Raw genomic sequence first — 23227 nt, 5'->3', positions numbered from 1 at the left:
AAGAAGAAAACAAACAATTTAAAGTGGCTCATTTGGAAAATATTGTCTCTAGAATATTCTATCCTTACTGAAAAAATGGTGTTTCTTCAAGTTAGAACTTTACCCAGTTTGTTAGGGGAGGGATAAATTAGGCGTTGGGGATTAACATATACACACTACTACATATAAAATAGATAACCAACAAGGACCTACTATATAGCACAGGGAACTATACTCAATATTTTGTATTAACCTATAAGGAAAAAGAATCTGAAAAGGAATATATACATCTGAATCACTTTGCTGTACACCTGAAACTAACACAACATTGTAAATCAACTATACTTCCATTAAAAAAAAAAACTTTACCCAATTTGCGCATTGAGTAAGCTTCCTGGCTTCCTCTGCAGGACCTCACTCCTAGATACAGAACCAGCTGTGTGGGTAATAATACAGCATGTGAAATGTCATGTTTACACTGCCTGTCAGCTGTTACAGAAATTTAATATCAGTGCCACAGTTTATTGTATATGGACATGTAAAGCCCAGATTTTTTGTTTGGTTGAGTTTTTTAAAAATAGTTTTTTTGTATTTTGTTTTGCTTTTTAATACTTTTTTTGTATATCACTTTATTTAGTGGTCACATATTAGAAAACTCCATTGAGGTTGTTTCCAGTGTTTGGCTGTTACGCATAAAGCTGTCCTTGCCTCTCTTCTACACATTTTTGTGACTGTTTCTGCAGTGGAATTGCTGGGTCACACGGTAGACATACTTAGCTTAGGTAGATACTGCCAAGTAGTTTTCCAAGTGGTTTTACCAATTTATTATCCCCCCAGCAGTGTATGAGCATTCTCATTGTTTCCACATCCTCGTCAACACTTGGTGTTGTCATATAAAAAACGTTAGCCTTTCTGCTGGTTGTGTAAAGCTGTCTCTGTGTCGTTTTAATCTCTGTTTCTCTCATGACTAACGACATAGTCTTTTCTTATGCTTATTGGCCATTCGGATATCCTCTCACACGGCCCAGTTCTGATTTTTATTAAACATAAAGGTTTTTATTAATTTTATTACATAAGATATAAGAAATAATATCTAAATAAATAGCCCAGATAGTTTTATAAGCTTAAGGAAGACAGCAATTTGTTATATAGGATGAAAGAGAAAATGTAGAAGCATTCTGGTCACTGCTTTACTTTACTTGTTGTCCAGGCATCGCACTGATGATGTGGAACACATTTTTAGTTAAAAGGTTTTCTGCTGCCACGTACTTGACGGATAAGGTAAGGTAATTGTAAATGTCCTGTACCGACTTCTCGCTTATTTGGCTCCCTTAATAATTGACTGATATAAGAAAGATTATTTACATTAAGCCTTGTTAGACTGTTTTTCATTTGACATTACATTTTATTTGTGCTCAGCTGTGCTGGCCTTTTGATGATGAGGACTTGAAGAGCCCAAATCCTTGAAAGAGAGTCATGTCCTGTAAAAGCCTCTTAACCCAAGTGATCAGGACCAGAGGTCGATTCAAGCAAGGATTTGCACTTTATTTTAAATTAAAACATACAAATGCACAATTCCTCGCCAATCTTTGGATGTAGGGCCAAGATATTTTCTCTGAATAGGGTCGATTGCAATTTTACTCAGGTTTTCCTACATTAACCTCACCCATAAAGCATTGCCTGTGATTTCTAGATCCTGTTTCTTTAAAGCTATGATGCAATCTGAGTGCAAAATCTTTAGATTTTTATAATTTACCCCCTAGTTTTGTAGTTGTTTCCTCTGTATCTAATCCAGTAGACCTAGGAGTTAGCTACTCTCCTCCATAAATCTTTTTAAAGGAGCCAACACAGTATTCACATAAAGAACTCCCTTTTTTCCTCGTTCATATTTCATCAGTTACTTAATTACAGTATGTACAACCAGCATAAGTAGATTTGGGAACAAACCTAACAGGTAAGCCTATAACTCAACCGGTGGGAGAAGCTGCTGGCGTACTGGAGGGGAGCCTTTGGGCCTCAAGCAGTGTGGCCAGGCCCTTGTCAGTGTGCTTTGCAGGCCAGGTGAGAATGTCGGTTACTCTGGCAGCAGTTAAGTGGATGTCAGGAGAACTACCGCTATAATGACAATATGTTCTTTGAAATGTACAATGACAGACATTCCTAAACGGAAAACAGCACTCCAGCTCAGACCCCCTATAGGCCATGGCTCCTCTAGAAAGTGCTTTGAAATCATTGGTAACCTTTTTGTGTAGTTAAATCTGTTTCCTGTGCGCTCATCTTTCTTGCCCACTTACCTGCTTCTTTCTTGAAACACACTCCTTTTGGCCTTTATGGTATTGTTCTATTTCACCTCTGACCGCCGTCTTGAGAGACTAATAATACAAAGCCTTTTCTATGTTTGTGTTACCGTGTACAGATGTTCAGCATTCTATACCCACTGTCCCATCTGACCCTCAAAACTCGGGGTTTAAGCAGTCCTGAACAAGGAAGCAGAGAGTTTAGGATCATTCATTCAACAAATATTTATTATAAGTGTCTCTTATGTGCCAAGGACTGTGCTAGGTTCTGTGGTTGCAGAGATAAAAGTCACAGCCCCTGCCCTCAAAGAACCCACAGTCAGAAAGATGGTAAACAGACAACAGGGTGCTCTTTGAACTCGGAAGAGGAAGTAAATGACAAGGGAAGGCTTCTGGGCTGAATTTTGGAAGATGAGTATATATGAATCCGTAAAAAAGTGGGTGAGGAGCAAATGTTTCCAGCAAAAAGTCCTGGAGATGGGAGACAGCATGTTGGATTCAGAGAGCTGCAAGTAGCTTTGATTGGTTGAAGTACAGGCTATAGAAAGGAGCAGGAAGCCAACCGTGGAGAACTTCTGTGTGGGCTCTGGATCTGGGGTTTTCTGACATGTGTAAACTACTTAGCATCGCGCCTGGCACAGCTGGTGAGGGCGCAGTAAATGGTAGCTGTCATTTTTGTCTTGAAGACATTGGGGCAGTTTTAAGCAGAGGAATGATATGTTCAGATTTGCATCTTTAGAAAACGATTCTGGCAACAGAGTGAAGTATGTTGAAATTGGGGTTGAAGGCCATTGCAGTAATCGCAGTGAGAGGTAATGAGGCGAAGAGTCTGTTGTCCTTTTCATTTTCACTGTTTCCTGTGAATTGTCTTATCAAGTAATGTTCCTGAAGGGCAGAACCTTTATCTCCCACTTATTACCCTGTATAAAGTATACAGTTGAATCTCACTAATTACTTACTGAATAAGGACACCAGCTGATTTTCTGAGCCAGGAATATAACTTCTGTCTGCTTTAGACGTTTCTTCCTTCTTTCTGACCATTTAAAGTTTCGTATTGTGGGTGTCTTCATCAACTAGCAGAATTCTTAGCTGCTGCTTATTCGTAGCCTTGAGTTTGGTTCTAGGTTTTAAGGTAGTGCAGTAATCTGATTATGCAAAGTGGGAACCAGATTTTTGGAGTTTTTCTTATTTAATAGTTCAAAAATAAGTATTTTTGAAAGGGGTTATTTGTGAGCCCAGTGTATTTTTCGTAATATATTTTTAAGTTCCACCACAAAATTAGTTGCGTTGTGTTATAAATGAGTAGAACCAATGTTTAATTGATGAAATTAGTACTGCCTTTATTCATAGCTGCGTTTACATTTTTTAAATTTGGTTACTTTCTACTTCCTGTACCATGGTAATGCCTTTTGATTTAAATTATTAATTAAATGCAGCATCTTATGTCCTCTTGTCTCAGGTTGGAAAAGCACCAAAGGATAGGTTATGCCGAAGGGTAAGTGAATCTCCCTTAACTAGATGTGTAGTTGTTAATTTTGCACTTTATGTAGTACCTTATTAACTGTGGCGATGAACTCTGCCTTTAACCATTTTGATGACGCATCAGGAGATAAGAAAAATGCAAAGAGAATAGTATATCAATAAGGAAACTGGTCATGAACTATGGCCAATTTTAATTTACCTTTCCAGATTATCAGATAGTATGTTGAAACTAAGTTTGCCAAGATGTCTTCAACTTTGGACTGTGGACAGGAGGATAACATGCGGCCACTGCTGCGTATTTTTGCTGTCCTTCCAATTAGAAATGTATAATGGAAGTGGATTCATATGAGTAGTGAGTTTGATCTACCTTTATCTAATAGCTATTGTACAAATAGTCTTCAGTAATGTTCCAGTCCATGGATACTGGGGCTTATTTTTGAGGTCAGTGATTCACAGTGCTAGCGTTTGCTCAAAACTTTGAAATATTCTTATTACAAGTATCTTAATAAATACTTGGACACAAGAACCCAGCCATTATAGGCCCTTAGGTCCTGAAACATCTCCATTGTTGAAGAAATCATCTGTATGCTCTTGAGAGTGGCTGTATGACTACCGTTCATATATGTGTGTACATACACACACACACACATGTGCTGTATTCCTTAAGGACGAATTACTTAGGGATGTAAGGGATTTGTTGGCTCTTGGTTTAAAAAAAGACTGCATGTGAGCACAGTGGCCCCTTGGACAGGCCCCTTCAGGAAGGATCCGTTGCCCACAGCATCAGTCTGGTGTTTAGTTCACTGGCTTGGGGATCCTAGTTTTGTTCAGAGGGTTCAGTTCAGTCCCTCAAAGATGCTCTGGAACCACACCAAGCTGTTTTCTTGGAACTTTTAAGATTCACACACGAGAGGAATCTTACCGCACACCGTGATGGTTTGACTAGCAAATGCCTCAGTGAGCCAGATGGGAGCGGGATTGCCACCCCGCTATCTGTGGTTCACCGATGACACTGCGTCTTTCCAATACAGAGAGACATTTTTTAAAAGTTGAGGGTAAAACCATCTTTTTAAAAGCCTAATTTTAAAATTAGTTGAATCTAAAGAAAGGAATTAAAGTCAAGTGCCTTGACTTTCAATTCTTACCTGTCTATTCAGTGCAGAAAGTCAGTCGAATAGGTGCGTTTTTTGTGTGTGTTCTGTTTATTTTTCTGATTAAAAACTAGCAGTTTTGCTGCCGGAGCTAATTATGTCCCTTCTTAAAAACAGGATGTGGGGATGAGCGACACAGCAATGACATCTTTCCTTGGGTGTTGCTGGGATCTTCTTCAGACTTTAATGGAGGTAAAAGAGCTGTATTTTCATTCTGAACTGTCTCTGAAGTGTCAAATATTTTGAAAGTCATTGGACTTAAGAACTATTAAAGGAGATTATTGATTCACATCTAAGTTTTGACTTAAGCCTAAAAAATAGTGATGTTTCTTATTAGAATTAGATTTTATGGGTTTTGTTTTTTTTTTAACTATTATAACTTGAGGGGTGGGGAGAAATACGGGTTTGTACTTTGCTGCTGGTAGTAAGCTCATTAAGATGTTTGCAAACTATTATTTCTCCAATTCTGAACACAGTTCTCCCTTCTCAAAACACCCAGGCAGACGTCAGCCGGGATGAAATGCAAGTGCCCGTCTTGGACACGGAGGATGCCTGGCTGGCCGTGGAAGGACCGGTCTCCATAGTGGAGCTGGCGCTGGAGCAGAGGCACATCCACTACCCGCTGGTGGAGCACCATTCCGTCCTGTGCTCCCTCCTGTACGCTGTCATGAGGTTCTCTCTGAAGGCCGTGAAGCCACTCTCTCTCTTTGATAGTAAGGTAATCCTCGGAGGACTTGAGAGCCTCTCGGAGCTGAGGGTCTAGCAGGACTGTCTTATCGAAGTCATTCAGCCCTTTGTGTGTGTCTTGTATAGGATTATTCATCACGGGGGTCTCTGTCCCCTATTCCTTGCCAGGCTTCCTTGTTCTGGTCTACCTTAAATATTGGTGTCCCAGGGTTCTGCCCTCTCAGCCATCTGCCCTTCTCATTCTGCACATGCTTCTTGGATACACTCCTTTTCTCCCTCTTGTGTGTCTTGTGTGTCTCCAGGCCTGACCTGTCCCCAGAGTTTGGGGCATGTATTTCTACTGAACGCCTCTCTTGGCATGTGCTGTGGACTGCAGATACCTCCTTCCTAAAATCTCTCTCGACCCTCACCTGCACCTACCCTTACCTACACTTGCTGTTCCCCCCGAGTTCGCTGGCTTGGGCAGTTGATGAGTGATGTCGCTGTCTGTGCCCTGGCGTAAACTAGCAACCTTGGAGACAGCTAGCTCAGTTCCCTTCTTCACGTCCCACAGTCACTGTAAGTTCATTCTTATCAGTTCTTCCTTAAATCCTTTCTGTCCGTCCCTCTCCATCACTGTAGCCTGAGCTCAGGCCTCACCGTCTCCCCTAGGGTGGTACAGCAGCCTCCAGTTTCCCTCCACCCAGTCCCATGCTGCCAGAGCTTTCTTCCCAAAACACAGATTCAGTTGTATTAGTTTCATGCCAGTACGTAAAACACAGCCTCAACTGGCTTCTCCACCCCAGCTTGTGTCAGTCAACGATGATCCCGCTCTTGCGCAGCCACGGCACCCCCGGACACCTGCAGGCTTCCCGTCAGGCTCCTGGTGCCGGGAGCTCCCCCAGGAAGACTGCGTCCTGGAAGAAGGGGGAACAGGGCGCTGCTGAGAGCTCAGTTCCTTCTCCCAAAGGCACCGTCCATTTGGGCAGCAGCGAGTGAGAGCGGGAGACCTGGCATAGTATTAATATTTCCTGCCACGGGGAAACATGGAGCCCGAGGAAGGCTTCCCCACCCCATAATTTACCTTTTCTGCCGTCCATTCCTCTCTTACCTTGTGCTCTGGCCACTGTTCACTACCCCCCACCCCTCAGAGAAGGCAGACATTCTTATCATCTCTTGTCGTGTTTGTATCGTTCCGTTTTCACAGGCAACTATTCTGTATGGTCAGCTCCTATTCGTTATTCATTTATTACTTAACTGTCACCTTCGCTTCAAAGTCTTTGTCTACATTTCCTGAACTGACCACCTCTTTGCCATATCCCCATGTCTATGTGCCATGCTGGCCACATAACAGGAGCCCAATAAATGTTTAATGCGTTCATAAGTAAGGAGGTGATAAAGAGAAGGTACATGACAGAGGTCTGCAGAAGGGACGGGAGGGCGTGGTGAGTAGAGTCTGGGAAACCACTGGGAATCAGGAGTTGGTGAGGATGTGGACTGGGGAGAATAATACAGATCATGAAGGGGTTTCCAGGAGTCAGTAACCTGAGGACACACTAGGTTCAGTGCTGAAGCAGAGGGGATTAAAATTAAATGCAGTTTCAAGTTTGGGAGACTGGGCATGCCATTTACAAGGAAGCCCATTTACAGTGGTTTGGAAGTGTTGAATCTGAGAGTATATATAAGCAGAAATAGTATGTTTTAAGAAATTTATTTCAATAAGTACTTAAAAGTTTTTTTTTTGTTTTGTTTTGTTTTAAAGCAACCAAAATAAAGTACCTAGCTCAGTACTCCCCTCAAAAAGGTACTTTTAGAAACCAGAACATGTCCAGAATTGGACAAGCACAGTGGTGATGTTAGTCTCAACCCGGATCATGCTGGGATGGCCTGAGACAGCTGTGTGACTCTCACATGCAAATACCAAAGCAGTGTGTTTTGGCAGGTGAAACGGAATCCCACCTCTGCCATTTACCGGCTAGAGTTATTTCAGTTCTCCTAGCCTGAGCGTGATTATTCTAGTGCCTACCTCATGGTTGTCATGAGGGTTAAATGACATACTCAACATGAAGTACTTTGTGTCTGGAACGTAGTAAATAATAAACGTGCACACATATTCCCAATCCAAAGGCTCTGGTGTAGAGTAGACCCTGATATCTGAGACCTCCGGGTAGAAATATAGAGTAACAGACTGTGGGTGAGTGTGTGGGAAAACTTCCAAACGGTGATGTCCACATGTGGTGGGTTGCCGTTGGAAGTCTGGTGTCTCTCACCACTAAAGGATGAGTGGCTTCACCCTACTTGGCGGTCACACCAGCTGACCTGCAATCATAGATTAGGTCTAGAAAGTACCTTAGGTGATACCTGGCATGACCTGAAAAAACTGCAGCCCAGGATGGTGGGGTCATTTGTCCAAGGTGACCTGTTTGGAAGGGGTGGGCCTGGGACTAGAGCCTGGGTCTTCCAGCTCTTTGCTCTGTATTACATTTCCTTCCTGGGGACTTCTGAAATCCTATTTCCTGATATTCCTTTTTGGCTCTTCGGAAACAGATCTGTTCTCTGAAACAAATGTTTTTAAACAGTTCAGCAAGTGTTTTTAAGAGGATGCAGAGTATATACTATGTGTTAGTTATCAATTATTGCACAACAAATGATCCCCAAACTTAGTGGCTGAAAACAGCAAATGAGTAGCATGTGTGTGAGTCTTGTTTAGGTGGCCCTGGCCCCAGGTCTCTCGTAGGTCTGCAGCTGGGGTGTCAGCCAGGGTTGCGGTCTCACCTCTGGGCTCCACCAGGGGCGGGATTGGGGATCCACTTCCAGGCTTACACGACTACCAGCGGGATTCAGCTCCTTGCCACACGCGTGACTCTGTAGGGCAGCTCACGGCACAGCAGCCCTCTGAGTAAGTGAGAGTGATTATGAGCTCCTAGGGCAGAAGGCACAGTGCTTTTGTTACCTGATCCTGCAAGTAACCTGCCTCATCTCTGCCTAATTCTGCTCACTAGCAGTGAGTCACCAGCACCCCCTTGGGGGAATGGGATTACACAAGGCACGGGTACCAGGAGGAGGGGACCACCGCGGCCCACCCTAAAGGCTGCCTACCGCACGCTAGATAATAGTTATAAAAATTAAATGAATAGAATTGTTATTGTTCAAAGACAAAAAAAATCAAAGTTATTCTTGATTAAATGACTTCGTTTTTAAATCTTTTTTTCACCTTAGTAACAGTTCATACTCATCAGTTTTCTTGGTCTCTTCTTTCTCTTTAGGGGAAAAACGCATTTTTCAAAGACCTAACTTCAATTCAGTTATTACCTAGTGGAGAAATGGATGCAAATTTTATTTCTGTACGACAGCAGGTAATTACAGTTATTGGGATGACCACCTCTAAGGTGTTCTTGAGAGTTAACTTCCCTTTAAATTATGTGTCTTTTTTTGATAACTATTTTAATGGAAAAGCCACAGTAATTGACAGGAAAGTCAACGATTACTTGGATTTGCATATTTTTTAATGAAACATACTAACAAGATGTTGCTCTCCTTCTTTGCCCATCTTCAAGTTCTTATTGAAAGTCATCAGTGCAGCTGTCCAGGCCCGACATGCAGTCACGAAGGACAAAGGCTCCTCAGAAGAGGCAATGACCACTCTTTTGGGGAAAGACCAAGATTGGCCAGTGCTGGCCCTGGATCTGGCCCATCACCTTCAAGTTAGTGAAGATGTTGTTAGGAGGCATTATGTGGCGGAACTCTACAGCTATGGAGCTGACCACTTAGGAGAAGAGGTAATAATCACCCGGTGAATGTCATTTGGGCTCAAGTTTTAAAATTGATAGCTCGAGTAAAGAATCAGTAAAGTTGCCAATAAAGCTTTTTGCTTTTCCTTCTTTTGTGAGAACTTCTAGGCACAAAACGTGAAGAGAATTAAAATAAAAAACTAATCAGATTCCTGTTTCTGGTCAATGTTTAGTGTAACTCCTGCCGTATGCCGGGCCTGTTTTATGCAGAGGGACAGAGCCATAAACAAAACAGACAGGGTGCCTTCCTCAGAATCCACAGTCTACTCGTAGGAGCAGAGAAGCATGCTCAATTCTGTACTGAGTGGTAAATGCTGCGAAGAAAATTCACAAGACCATGTGAATAAACAGAAGTATAACAGGGTGGTCAGAGGTGACATGAGAGCCGAGCCCCCAAGGATAAGCAGCAGCCCAGCCACTCAGAAAACCAGGGGGAGGTTTTCTGCCTCTACTGCTAGAGGCAGAAAGAACACGAGGTCTGAGGTCAGGGACCAGGTCACAGGAGGTCTCATAGCCCACGGTTAGTCACGACATGATTTAATATAATATAATTCCTTCTTTTGCCTAAAGCTTGAAAATGACTCCTGTAGTCATGCTGAACTGAAAAATTAGGAGATAAGAGGCGGCCAAAGTCAGGTGATGAGAAGAAATTTGGGGTTTAAATGCTGTTTGAATTGGGCTTTCTTTTGGTTGTATAAATGGCCATACCTCAGAAATGAAGTAGCCTCTCCTAGGCACCGAACTAGGCATGGGGGGTGCCTTTCCTAAAGGAAGCCCAGCTGTTAGCTTTTGCATCTGTTTGTTCACGTTCATCTCCACAGGCCATCCTCCAGGTTCAGGACAAAGAGGTCCTGGCCTCGCAGCTGCTGGTGCTGATAGGGCAGCGGCTGGCGCACGCGGTGCTGCGCACGCAGACGAGGGAGGGGCTGGAGCTACTTGCCAGGCTGCCCCCGACGCTGTGCACCTGGCTGAAGGCCATGGTAAGTGCCGGCAGTGAGAGGAGTCAGCAGGTCACTGGATGTTTTTTCATGTGCATTTTCAGTAGAGGAAAAATTTAAGTTTAATCTACTTAGTTCTGAAGAAAAGCATTTTTATTGGGAAATTACTCTCTGGCTAATGCTTAAGTTCAAGTAAGATGATTCAGTTGTATGTAACTGACGGGTTATTTTTGTGTCCCATTTGCAGAGCCCCCAGGATCTTCAAAACACAGAAGTGCCAATTGCAACAACAGCTAAACTAGTAAATAAAGTAATTGAGCTTTTACCAGAAAACCACGGGCAGTATAGTTTAGCCTTGCACCTCACTGAAGCTGTGGAAGCCATAGCTATTCCTCCTTTATGACACTTTATCTACTGTAAACAGTCTAAAATTGTGTGACTATAATATGAATTAGTGCATGGTTATTTTACACAGTAAGATCTGGAATTTTATGGAGGGAATATGGTTTTTTTCCTTTTGTAAAATAAATAAAAATACATTATTACTTTTAAAAAGTGCAGTCTTGGCTAAATTCCCCTCCTTTGGTTAATACTGATGATAAAATATGAACAAGTATCAACTATACTATTAACTCCTCTTGCAGATGTTTGACTGTTTATTTTTAATTCAAGCACTTAAGTAGCTTTATTGTTAAACTTTGCTATTTAAAACTGGTTATAATTTACAGATAATGTTCTTATTATAACATTCTATATTTCGTACTCAAAACGTTATTGTAATTAAATTTAAACGTGTTCATGTATAGTCCCCACCAGTTACATGAGAGAAGTACACCACTCCCTTTTTAGTAAATGTTGGGAAAACGCTTTTGTTATCATGCTTGGTCCCGTACTGGGGCACTGCCCCCTGGAGCTCTGGATGCTGACAGGTTTCTTTCCCAGAGGTTATGCTGTTGCCATCAGAGGAGGATGACCCTGCCTGTGGTGGAATAATGGGTTCAAGATCATATATTCATCAGAATGGACACTAAATGGAACCCTTAACCTGCTGTACTTGCCAAAACAGAATCTAAGATGCAAGCAACACAGCAAAATTAATTAAAATGCAAGTTAAGATTTGCTTTTTGCCAAGATTCAAAGCTGTATCCACATCAGGTAATTGTAAAAATGTATTATCTTGTAAAACTTACGTTTAAAAAAAAGGGGCAAAGATGCTAAAAATCTAAGGTCCAACTTTATTTTTCCTACGAGTGTTTTGAGGTGTCTGCTTCTGGGATTTGGTAATGTTACCTGTTCTTAAGAACAATACAGAAAATGCTTAGTGATGATACTACAGCTTTAGTGAACCTACCTCACAGCTGGCTTGAGAGGATAAATACAACTAATTTTGTACCCTACAGTGCCTAGAGCAGTCCAAGTGCTGAATAATCATTTGTTGATTAAAACCAAATTAACCAAAAAACTGTAAACCAAAACTCTATAAAGAGCTGTACAAATAACACCAAGTATTTATTATGGTAAATCTTTGGAATGTAGCCATACAGTGCGAGTACTGACATGTCCTGGATCACAGTTGTTATTCGTAGCAACTCGTTGTGATACAGAAGTTTGTTCTTCACTTCCTTAGGAAGAAGCCAACTCTCGCAATTGTACAAATTTGAGGCGTTAATCAGGAACATAAAGGAAAAGTCTGATGTTTGAGGATATCCCAGTGCAAATTCTTTTTAACTAAGAGATCACATCCAAATAAGAACTGTCTAAAACTTAATAATTACTGTTTCATTTGTCGATAAAATCTTGAAAGATTAATTTTTCAGATGTCTTGAGGACGTGGGGTGAGGGCCTTGTATGTCTGATTGAGGCACACGCTGCAACAGAAACACTGAAAACGACCTCGGGCTGGTCTAGCCTCTCGGCCTCTGCTGGGATCTCTGCTGCCCCATCCAGACACATTTATATGATTTCTCGTAAACATGTCTAGCTCTATATAGTCACTTGCGTGCATTCTGAAAGATTAGTTCTTTCTGTGACTTTTCTAAATACTCTGAAAGTAGTTATGAACCTTGGAGGCTGGTCAAAGAAACTTGGAATTACAGGCGTTTTTAAAGATTAATAAATCAGTCACTTTGATTCCATTATCACTTTTGGGGGAGAGGGTATCTAGTAAGCATTTTAGATAATAAAACTGGCTGAACTTATTCTAGTAGGACATGTAATCAAATTTGGGGATTGTTGAGAATATTAATCAGCTGAAATATGGCTCCTAGAACCATAACAAAGCATTGAGTCTCTAGTTAAGATTTATAATCCTAAACTTTGCCATTCAAAGAATTTTAAAATTGAATTCTCAGTTGTATGATTAAAACAAGCAGTTAAATATTTTACTACTTCATTAAGGGCTTTTAAAATAAATCTGATAGAGGAAAGGAAAATAAATACCTGTGTATGCATTGTGTAACCATGAAGAGCCACAAATAACCATACAGAATGGACAGTTTCTGAAACAGGTATGTTGCACATACTGCAGTTATTGGTGGGAAACCAATAACCAGCGAGTAGTGTTTTCTCAGATCTACTCCCACGGCCAACCCCCCGATACACCTTTCCTCATGAACATTAAATAGGCATTTTATACCTTGTTAAATTCTGTTGTATAATGCAAAGGAAAACAAAAGCGTTCAAATAATCATAAATTCTACATTACAGGTTGTATTTAGATGTAGAACTAGAAGAGACAGGATAAATGCAAATGAAGAGGAATATAGCACACCAAGCTTCTAAATGGTTCATGCTTTTGCAAAAAGAAAAATGAGGTATGGAGAAAAGTGTTTCACCTTTGTTATAAAAATTAAACTAAGGTTGAAGTAAACACTGTTCAATTTAAATTGCTTTCTTTAAAAAAGAAATTGATTACAGTTTAAAATCACAGAAAACTCAGATTTAATAACACTAAGCATACATGGAATAATAAGTTCTCTTAGCAGTTGCTGTGGTTCATTTCACTTACAAGAGACAAATATTTTTAAAGTACTCAACAGCAACAGTGAAAGCCCTCTCTCACCCTGACAGGAATGGATTTGCTGTATTTCTGCTAAACAGAATTAACCATCCTTGGAAAGATTTTAATCCAGTACTGAATTGTTTATAAAATGCCCTATTATCTACTGTAATGTATTGTAAGTAGTCAAATTCTGTATATACTGCTATTTTCTGTGTCTGTTCATTGTAGTGAACTTTTATGTGTATTAGTGAAATAAATTTTCAGCTTTCATGTTGTTTCCTTAACATTCATAAATATAAGTATTAAGATACTTTCCGCTCTTACAGGAGAATAACAAACTTGGTGATGTCTTCGCTTCCGAGGCAACCCAAAAACTAGCTGTTCTGAAAAGGTCGGTGCGTGCTGTTAAGGCGGAATGAAATTACTCTTGTCATCTCTTAAGCGAGACACCCCTCTGCCATTCCCCTTCAAAACCACAGGTTTTTTACTGGATATTCACAACTTTTGCACCACCATCAGTCAGTAATTTCCCAGGTGCCTTTATTTTTAGACATTATAGAACTTAAATACTGAGTCAAGAAGACTGATAAAATATAAAACATTTTCTGCTGAGCCACGTTTGTAGGCAAGCATTTTCAGTGTCTGTGTTCTGAGGAAGTCCATTATGGATCCATCTGCATAGGTATATTTTTCCATGTGTATATATACACGTCATTTTTTATTTAGTTGCAGAAAAAGCTTGTAGCTCTAACTCTGACTCTCATCCTCTACCACTTACTCTTCCACTCATTACCTAAATCTTGGATTTCTTTGCAGTGCTGTGAACAATCCACCTAAACCCCCAGGCAGTCCCGTCAGGAAGTTCTTGCTCAGAAAGCCCTCAACACAGCGAGGTATTACTTCCCTCTCACAACTCCTGTGCATCGCGGACAGAGTGTGTCTGATGACTCAGCAGTGTACTTCCAACAGCGAGGGCATTTTTCCTTGGTAGTTGGCATGACAATTACTTTATATGAAGACTCTTCACGAATATCACCACCTATGAAAGAAAAACACGTGAAGAGTATTTCTGATAGGCCACTGAACTTGTACAACTCTTTACTTTTTAATTGGTTGGCAGGTGCTCCTTTTTCAAAGCTTCCTCCTTCCTGCCTTGGAAAATACCGCTTCATTTGCACATTTGTACATAAACAGCCAAGACAGTGGACTCACTCACTCATACAACCTGACTGACTGGGGAGAGATGAGGAATCTGAGACCCTGAGAGACTGACTGATTTTTCCACAGGTCACTGAGTTCTGTATCTACTCAGGCAGAGCAGGCCTTCTAGCTCTTCATCTGGGTACAGTTCTGATAAATTACACTGCCTCTCCAGCTACATACTGGTTTAAGAATTTTAAAAAGAGCCAAATTAGACTGACAATGGCAGTGTCCCCACATTAAACTTCTTGGTTTGGACAAAAGGAAACAAAAACTTCTCCACAATGAATAGACCTCAGACTGGTAATGTACAGTAAAGGAAGTAAATTATTTTCTAGTCATTGCACAGAGAATGTAGATTAACATTTTGAAAAGCAAATTAAGCCAAAATCTACTACATGGTCAATGCGGCCAGGCCTCAGATTTCAACCGATGCCTCCCACCTCCTGCTGGTACCTAAAAGCTATTATGAAAAGCACAGACAGCCATCACTTTTCCCAAAATATCTGCATGTTTTTCTCTCTTAACATTACTCGGCCTCCTTTCCATCAACGAGAATGAATTAAGCTGACAAAATCCCCTATCAAACAAATAACTACAAAATGCTTATATCAATGTGGGAATGAGTTCAATAAAACTTCCTTGATTCTTCATTAACAGTGGCTACATGACACTGTTTAATTTGGGGTGAGCATAATAAGAAATTTTAGATTCAACAGTGGGGAAGGGTAGCAGGGCTGGGCAGGACTAAGTATCAAAGGACAGGGGGCACAAAAGCCAACCAAAGTAAGGTAGACTGACTTCACATGCAGTGACAATGACTTATTCCCTCTCCTCCCCCTACCCCTGTGTTCCTAAGATCGGCAGGTACGGCACTTTGAGAGCTAGTTTTGAAACCTGGCCATTGTTGACACTGCTTCCATAGAAAACCGTATTCCAAGTGTATATGTGCCTTTAGAATACAAGTAGTCCACTGCAAAGCTGGAGATGACCTATAATTATCATTCAGTTCCCCAGATACCGCTGTTACCCTCACCTCCTTCTTACCTTCTAGGTTGATTAGAAATGTCCCTTTAAGCTCAGTGACATCTGCAGTTACTGCTCGTGGTTCCTGAGAGAGCAAAGTTGTCTGGGACGCCATCATTAATTCATTCAGCTGAGAGGTGCTGGAAGTCTCCTCAGCCTGTAGCATCTGGGCATGAGCATTTGCAAGTTACTATCTATCTAAATTAAGCTGTTACCATAAACAGGTTATAAAAAGAGATGCTGCAAGTTCTTGCGTTTGGTGAGGAACCCTTTGGGACCATTACCTCCTGAGCTAATACTATTAAATCAATCAATTCTTACTAGTATAAAAGGTAATGACTAAGAACTTCCAATCAATTATATTGGCTGAGAATACACTGTAAGCCAGGCACTTCACTTTGCTAGATGGCTAAATGTCCAACTAGTGTTTGTAATGATCACAAAACAGCTACAGTGCTTTTATCCCCATCTTACAAGCGAGGAAGCTTGCTCAGAGAGGTTAACTCGCCAGGCGTCCCGACCAGAAAATAGTACAGCTGCAGTTCCAGCCCAGGTCTGTCCACCTCAGAGCCCATACTTCTTCCCTGTATCATGCTTCCTACAGTAGGAGAGGGGTTAAGATACCATCTAAACAAGGGTCTGCTTTTAGCAGTGTAGACCAATGGTGACAATCTTGAGTAAGGCACAGAGCTCTTCTGAAGCACACAATCTGGATATCTGATAAGCACTCTTACATTTTTGTTGTAATTTCCCTCTTCAAAACGAGTGTGTGAGCTAAGTAATACAAAATTCCTTAAGGAAAAAAAAATCAGCTCATGACAAAACAGGAGATTCAGAGATTAATTTGGTTTTAACAAATTCATAGTAACTGACAGATCCAGGACTCCATTAGCTAGTTAGTGTAATTCCTAAGAAAAATACATTCACATTTTTGAAAATCCCAAAGTATTTTTTTTCCAATATAAATGATCCAAACAAGCTGTATTGTTTTCAGCTTATTACTCAGACCTAATGAAGTCAAAGGAAACATGACATGTAGGGGAAAAGCCCAGTACTAGGCTGTGTGGCCCCAGCCAGGTCACAGCTTCAATGGGGCTCAGTTTCCTGGCTCATAAAATGGAGTCATCAGCTTCCCAACTTGTAAATTTTAAAATGTGAACATCTTACCAAAATTCTGTTATCTGATCAACAATCGTATACCTACTGGCTATTTCAAGCCTCAAATCTTAATCAATTTAATTATATTATTAAAAGTTTAAATTGAAGTTCCAACCAAATGAGACGGTCATTTTTTAGTAAACTATGATACCAGTAAAACTTTTTTAAAAAACATATTCACTACCAATTTTCTTCTCAAACGTTAAAACTAGAGAAAGATCTTAAGTCTATGTTAAGCTACAAGTCAGTCTGCCCAATCAACCCCTAAGAATCCCAAGAAGAAACTTCTGATGGCCCTTTTGAAAATTAAAAAATAGGATGAATGCTTTGAGATCCCATGATAATTTGCTGGAGCAAATGAATTTTCTTCAGATCTCATGAGAAAAAGATAAAAATATTTTTTGGGATTTGTTTTGAATCTGGTCCAGATGGACAAAATTCTCAAAAGCTCCCAATTTTTGTGTATTCTGATACGACTGCCATATTGTCTAATTAGCCCTGAGGGCTTACATTTCAAACAGAACTTTATTACACCTTCCCATCCCAACCTAAAAAATAAGTAGCAACAGTACATGTTTCATAAGAGAAGAAAAAGGAAGCACAGAGAAGTCGGAAACAAAGAATCAGTGATTAGTATTAGGATTAGAAAACAGAAATCCTAATTTATAATTTTTTTAAAATATATTATTTACACTGAGATTTTTTAAAACTAAATTTCACATGAAGCTGTATGATATGAACACCATTTCAAAGGGAACAAATTGCTACTTACTTCTATTATCTCAAAAAGCAGTCCAGGCTCAATCACAATGATAACCTCATACTCAGCTGCATTTCTGCCAGGGATGCTTCCAAGAAATGAATCTCTCATCGCACATGCACTCTCTATTGCTTCTTCCAGTCCAGGCTTCTTCCAGATAGAACTGGTTCTAATCCATCCAGTACGAAAAACACTCTTGGGTTCTTATAAAAAAAAAAGTTAACCAATTTACATATATTTTAAACTGTATATAAAGCTCAAACCATCAAATATTTACTATGCATGGAAAATAAGAATTGTTATTTATGACAATTAGCACGGAGCCATCCTAAATGCTTACCAAACATTTATATCAACATTTGGAAATGTAAACAAAGGATAAAGATATACAGTGAGATCTCAAAGGATGCCTAGAAGAAAATAAAATAGAAATATCCCAATATTACAGTAGTTGTCTCTGGGTTATAAGTAAGATCATGAGTGACTTTTGTCCTCTTTCTAGAATTCTACAGTTTCTAATTTTCTGTAAGCTTATTAATACAACCAGACAGAAAAAACTATTATAAAAATATTCAGACACTATACGTTTGTTTTAGTAAAAGCCTAAAATATATTTCTGACATTTATAAAGGTATTTAAGAAAAAGTGATTTCTCAATATAGTCAAGCTGCTAATACATTTCAGAAAGCACTTTAAGGTGGCATGAAGACCACGCTGAAATTCATCCTACTCCACACACAGGTGCAGAAACTACTAAATGATCGAGATGCAAAAGGCCACAAAACAGTCACTGTAGATGAATAAGTGCCTCTTTTGTGAAGTAGATAAAATGAGAAGCTGCACCCTCAGCCAGGGTCTTTTTCATTCAGAGAACAAATCAAGTATTTCTTACCTTTAATGTAAGGTACGTACTGGAATACCTCTTCAGCCAAGTGAGGAAGAATGGGAGCAAAAGAACGAACCATTACATCCAAAATTTCGGCTAATGCAGTCTGACAAGAGCGTCGTTTGGGATCATCTGCATTTTCACAATAAAGCCTGTTGAAGAACAACTTATTGAGCGGTTGACAACACTTTGTACACGATGACTGCCAAGATGGGATCTGCCTCAGGCTGAGTTCATTCTGACAGTGCCTAAGCCTATGGCTCCAACGTCTTCTAATTAAAGGATAAAATATTCCATCATACAACTTTTTTTCTTTAATTTATTTTTGTGTGTGCTGGGTCTTTGTTTCTGTGCGAGGGGTTTCTCCAGTTGCTGCGAGCGGGGGCCACTCACTGTCACGGCCTCTCCCGTTGCGGAGCACAGGCTCCAGACGCGCAGGCTCAGTAGTTGTGGCTCACGGGCCCAGCCGCTCCGCGGCCATGTGGGACCTTCCCGAACCGGGGCACGAACCCGTGTCCCCTGCACTGGCAGGCGGATTCTTAACCACTGCGACACCAGGGAAGCCCCATACAACCTTTTTGATAACATCCTCTATGCCTTCCAAGTGTGCCCACCTCCTCAAAAACTCTCATACCTACGCTATGTCCAATTCTGTTTTTCCGATCAGTAACAGCTAGAATCTAGACAACTGTGTTAAAGGAAAATTAATGTTAGTTGAAGGTATTTAAAAATGTGACTCCCCACCCCTGTGACCCTCTCAGTGTGTCAAGGGAAGGACTGGGAGTTACAGTCCCAGTGGAAGGTCCCTGAGGTACTGATAGACTGCGGCTGACACCTCACACTGGCTCAGTTACTGTCACACATAAGAGTCACACCGTGTCGCCTGCATTCTGGAGCAAAACATGAAGACAGCACCAAGCCTGCCTCTAAAAGGGTATCGCTGATGTTATACAATGTCATTATATTAATAACTGGCTGAATACTTCTCTCTGAGAAATATCCCCCTCAAAGTCAGCAAACTCCTGAGGACAAGCAGTACGTTCGCTACCTCATATTCACAGCTAGTACTTACTGAGCACTTACTCTGTCAAACACAGCATTCAGCACATGACTTACATTGTATCTTTTCATTTCCACATTCTGAGACAGGTATTATCGTCACCATTTTACAGATTAAAAAACTGAGATTATAGGATAAGTTGCCTCAGCTCATAAAGCTAGTGACAGGATGAAACTTCCTAATCAGACTTGACTCAAGAACCCAACTTCTTAATAACGGTACAGGGCAGCCCCTCTTGCTCGCCTCTGCTTTCCAACATCTGCCAGGCAGCGCAGACGTTCAAGCAGTGTTTGCTGAGTATTTCAATATTCAGTCATACATACCTATCTTTGATTATGCTGAAATAAAAGTTGGAGAGTTCTCTGGTATAAAATGCTCGTAATAGCCGAACAACTTTTCCAAAGTCATACTGCTTATATGCATCGGTAATCTAGGGAACAAAGCCAAAATAAATTCGGAAGCTGGGATAAGCAAATAAAAATGCAAGTCATCATGAGCAAAATATGTTCCTTTTCAAAATATGTTTCAAAGGCAGACAAATACAAAACCAGCAAAACGCGAGAGCACTTAAGGATCTTTAAAACGTCATTTCTGGATATGAAAGTCACCATCCTCAGAAAACACTGAATAGTCTACCCTGAAAACTACAAAAGAACACACGCCAAATGAAAAGATCAGGTTTTAAATGATGAAGCCACACTATTTTAAAACCGCAAAGAGTTTAAGTTACCAATGTTCCTTCATTTATGCCTGAAAAGTCAAATTGGGCGAAAATCTGCATGTACGACTCTTAAGGGTATGTGGAAGCAATTTTAATTTTTGAGAAAACACAAAATATTTGTGTTTATATATGACAGGATATCTTATAAGACAACATAGGAATCATCATTTCAGTTATTTCTATACTTTTGAGATGTATATTTCTATACTTCTGCAGTTAAATAAAGTACAACTCTATTTTATTCCTTCCTATTAAAGAAATACATGGAACTGATTTCAAGAGAAAAATGTGGTCTGAGGGGAGGCCTGGGCCTACTGCTGCCACCAGGTACTCCTGTAGTCTTTTGAGAGACCAGGAAAGAAATCATAAGACTTCATACCTAATCAACCTAGGACCATGTGGAATTTATCAAATTTTTTTTTTTTTTTTTTAATTTGCGGTACGCAGGCCCCTCACTGTTGTGGCCTCTGCCGTTGCAGAGCACAGGCTCCGGACGCGCAGGCTCAGTGGCCATGGCTCATGGGCCCAGCCGCTCCACGGCATGTGGGATCTTCCTGGACCGGGGCACGAACCCGTGTCCGCTGCATCGGCAGGCAGACTCTCAACCACTGCGCCACCAGGGAAGCCCAAGTATAACTTTTTTTAGTGTTTTTAGATACTATTTCTAATAAGGAATGCTCCACTCGTGTACAACCCAAATTTCAACATACAACTGTGCTATTTCCAAAAGCTTATTAATGCACACTTACCTTGTTTGCTAAATCCTGCAGTAAGTGTAGCATATACTGGTCTATGAAATACATATTGTTAACAGGGATAGAATCTGTTTCTGGGTTGAAACCAGCCACGTTTCCCAAAAGAAAGCGGAGTGTATTCCTAAGCTATAAATATTGAGGAAAAAAATATACAGTCAAACAATATATGAGTCCTTCAATTATTACTGAAAAATTATTTTCTTTATAATTTTTATCCAACTCATGTTACTTTCTTAATGGGATACTTTGTTATATCATTCCTATAATAAGACTACAAATGCAGAAAAACTCATTTCAAAAGCTCAGTTGCAGAAACAACCACTGTACTTTATACATAAAAACTGAATTTTCATTATATTTCTTTAAAATCTAAGGGCAAATCGCCTTTCAGTGGCCCGTTTGTTCATCTGTGTCGCTAAGAATGTTGTGTAGGTAAAAATAAATGGAATAAATGTGCACAGTCATTGAGCACATAAAAAGTATACAAAATTAGTATAATTTCATATTATATTAAAATATAAAAAAACAGTATATAAAATTATCAGCATTACTACTAATACTTTTAAACAAATAAATTAGCACAGGGTATTTTTAAAAGCTCATAACGTGGAGAACTCATTTTCATTCAGTTGTGAAGTGCCAACAAAAATGTGCCTCATTTTTTTTTAACGACTCAGTAAACTTTTCATTCGGGAATAGTACATAATAGAAAGAGTAGTGACTCTGACCTTGCTAATATCATCTCTGGCAGCATTCAGTACAGATGGACTAATTATCACTTCAGTGAAGACATTGGACTCAGCGACCCACCAGCGAAGGACATCAGCACCATAGGGAGGCTCTTTGCTTTGATCCTTTTCATTGAGGGAAAAAAACATATAAACATATAAATGGCTTTCGATTACAATTTGGTGAACAGAGGCTTTAGGTAAGACTCCTATTTAGAAATGTTTGAGCAAAATGTAAGCATAAAATATAACCGTACTGTAACAAAATAAGGGCTAATGATCTCAGAGATCAGGCTGAATCTAAAACAACAACAAAACTGGAAAAAGGGAGAGTTCGGCCTGCAATCTTGTTCAGTGGCTTCCTGTCATGTCTGTAAACAGCCACTACAGCAGGTGGACAGAGTACTGCCCCAGATGCGTCTGTGATGGGGGAGCGGGCCGGGGGAGGGAAAGGATTGCTTTTCCCTCACAATATTCCCAAGCTACTCCGACAAAGAGAGTTGATTACTGGACACTAGGAGGGCAGTAAAAAGCCAAGGGAGTAAAATAACAGAGAAGGGATTTCTTTTCTGAAAGCAACTCCAAAATAAACCAAAGTATCAGCAACCCCAGACTGATGTTCATTAATGACTTGCTTTAAAGTGTATCATTTCCAAGAATATAATAATAAAACATTCATTCATTCATTCATTCATTTATTCATGGCTGCATGGCTTGCGGGATCTCAGTTCCTTGACCAGGGATCGAACCTGGGCCCCCATAGGGAAAGCGCCAAGTCCTAACCACGGGGCCTCCAGGGGATTCCCTGAAACATGCATTTAGAAGATGTGATCTAATTTTTTTCCTATACTGTTTCTGTTTAACTGTAAAACTACAGTTTATAAAGTTTTAAAGTTCAGACAATTAAAAGAGGGATAGCATGGCTCAGGACCTAACTGGAGATTCAGACCTGAAATGAGTCAAAAGGGCCACAATCCCAACCCTGCCCTTTTTCAAAACAAAAGAAAAAAATCACATATCATTTGAGAGTCTAGATTTAAAACATGGTAAAGCATTTGCTATTAGTATAAAAGATAGTTTTGTGAGGTTTTTTTTTACATTGAAGTAACTATATTAAGGGTCCTGGCTGCCAACTTAGCCTTAAAAATAAAATGAATTTTTAGGGAACCACCTACTTGTCCTCCATTAATGACAACATCAGGATCAATGACATTCCCGAGAGACTTGGACATCTTTTCTCCCTTTTCTCCAAGGGTAAATCCATGAACAACCACTGTCCTAAGAAGACAAATTAGCTATTATAATAATGAACACAATGATGATGGTCTTTTTGAAGATGACTCACAGCTTAAAAAGAGTAACTTAGTTTGACATAAAAATCTTTTTTCTTGACAAATTATGTATGAAAACTTTTCTTCAAAGTCTGATTCTCAGCTACTTGTTTATCCTGATAAATAGTAAGCTCTCTTATACACAAAATTTTTATGTTTACATTCACTAAACAATTATCTCCTGAGCATCTATTATGTACTGATTTTGATCATTAAAACTAACCAGGAAAATGTCTTAAAAAAAAATTATCTTCAAAAGGACAATTTGAGAGAAATATATATCTGCTGTTCTATCGA

The 23227-nt window shown here is 40.0% G+C and overlaps 2 protein-coding genes across 5 annotated transcripts in view; one reads left to right on the top strand and one right to left on the bottom strand.

The window, feature by feature from the left end:
- RAB3GAP2 (RAB3 GTPase activating non-catalytic protein subunit 2) overlaps positions 1-13575 on the top strand; it is a 90129-nt gene extending 76554 nt beyond the window's left edge. Inside the window, exons 28-36 of one of the 3 annotated variants that reach the window (XM_027122222.1) lie at positions 1190-1260; positions 3736-3771; positions 5027-5101; positions 5409-5627; positions 8842-8931; positions 9133-9354; positions 10188-10346; positions 10552-10605; positions 11247-13575. In XM_027122222.1, the coding sequence (XP_026978023.1) occupies positions 1190-1260; positions 3736-3771; positions 5027-5101; positions 5409-5627; positions 8842-8931; positions 9133-9354; positions 10188-10346; positions 10552-10605; positions 11247-11297 (977 nt within the window). In that variant the 3' untranslated portion in view covers positions 11298-13575. Of the gene's footprint in view, positions 1-1189; positions 1261-3735; positions 3772-5026; positions 5102-5408; positions 5628-8841; positions 8932-9132; positions 9355-10187; positions 10347-10551 lie in introns of all 3 variants that reach the window. The other 2 variants (XM_027122223.1, XM_027122221.1) reach the window with 2 other exon arrangements.
- A 245-nt stretch (positions 13576-13820) lies between these two features.
- Positions 13821-23227, bottom strand: part of IARS2 (isoleucyl-tRNA synthetase 2, mitochondrial) — a 65015-nt gene continuing 55608 nt past the window's right edge. Inside the window, exons 16-23 of one of the 2 annotated variants that reach the window (XM_027122224.1) lie at positions 22775-22877; positions 21600-21725; positions 20866-20997; positions 19719-19825; positions 18342-18487; positions 17462-17652; positions 15553-15697; positions 13821-14344 (exon numbers count right to left, since the gene is read on the bottom strand). In XM_027122224.1, the coding sequence (XP_026978025.1) occupies positions 14202-14344; positions 15553-15697; positions 17462-17652; positions 18342-18487; positions 19719-19825; positions 20866-20997; positions 21600-21725; positions 22775-22877 (1093 nt within the window). In that variant the 3' untranslated portion in view covers positions 13821-14201. The remainder of the gene's footprint in view (positions 14345-15552; positions 15698-17461; positions 17653-18341; positions 18488-19718; positions 19826-20865; positions 20998-21599; positions 21726-22774; positions 22878-23227) is intronic. The other variant, XM_027122226.1, reaches the window with a different exon arrangement.

Source organism: Aethalodelphis obliquidens, unplaced genomic scaffold, assembly GCF_003676395.1.
Source record: "Aethalodelphis obliquidens isolate GAN/ISIS:26980383/991018 unplaced genomic scaffold, ASM367639v1 scaffold24, whole genome shotgun sequence".
NCBI lineage: Eukaryota > Metazoa > Chordata > Mammalia > Artiodactyla > Delphinidae > Aethalodelphis > Aethalodelphis obliquidens.
Note: the sequence above shows the minus strand (reverse complement) of the source record. Positions and strands in the feature narration are given on the sequence as shown.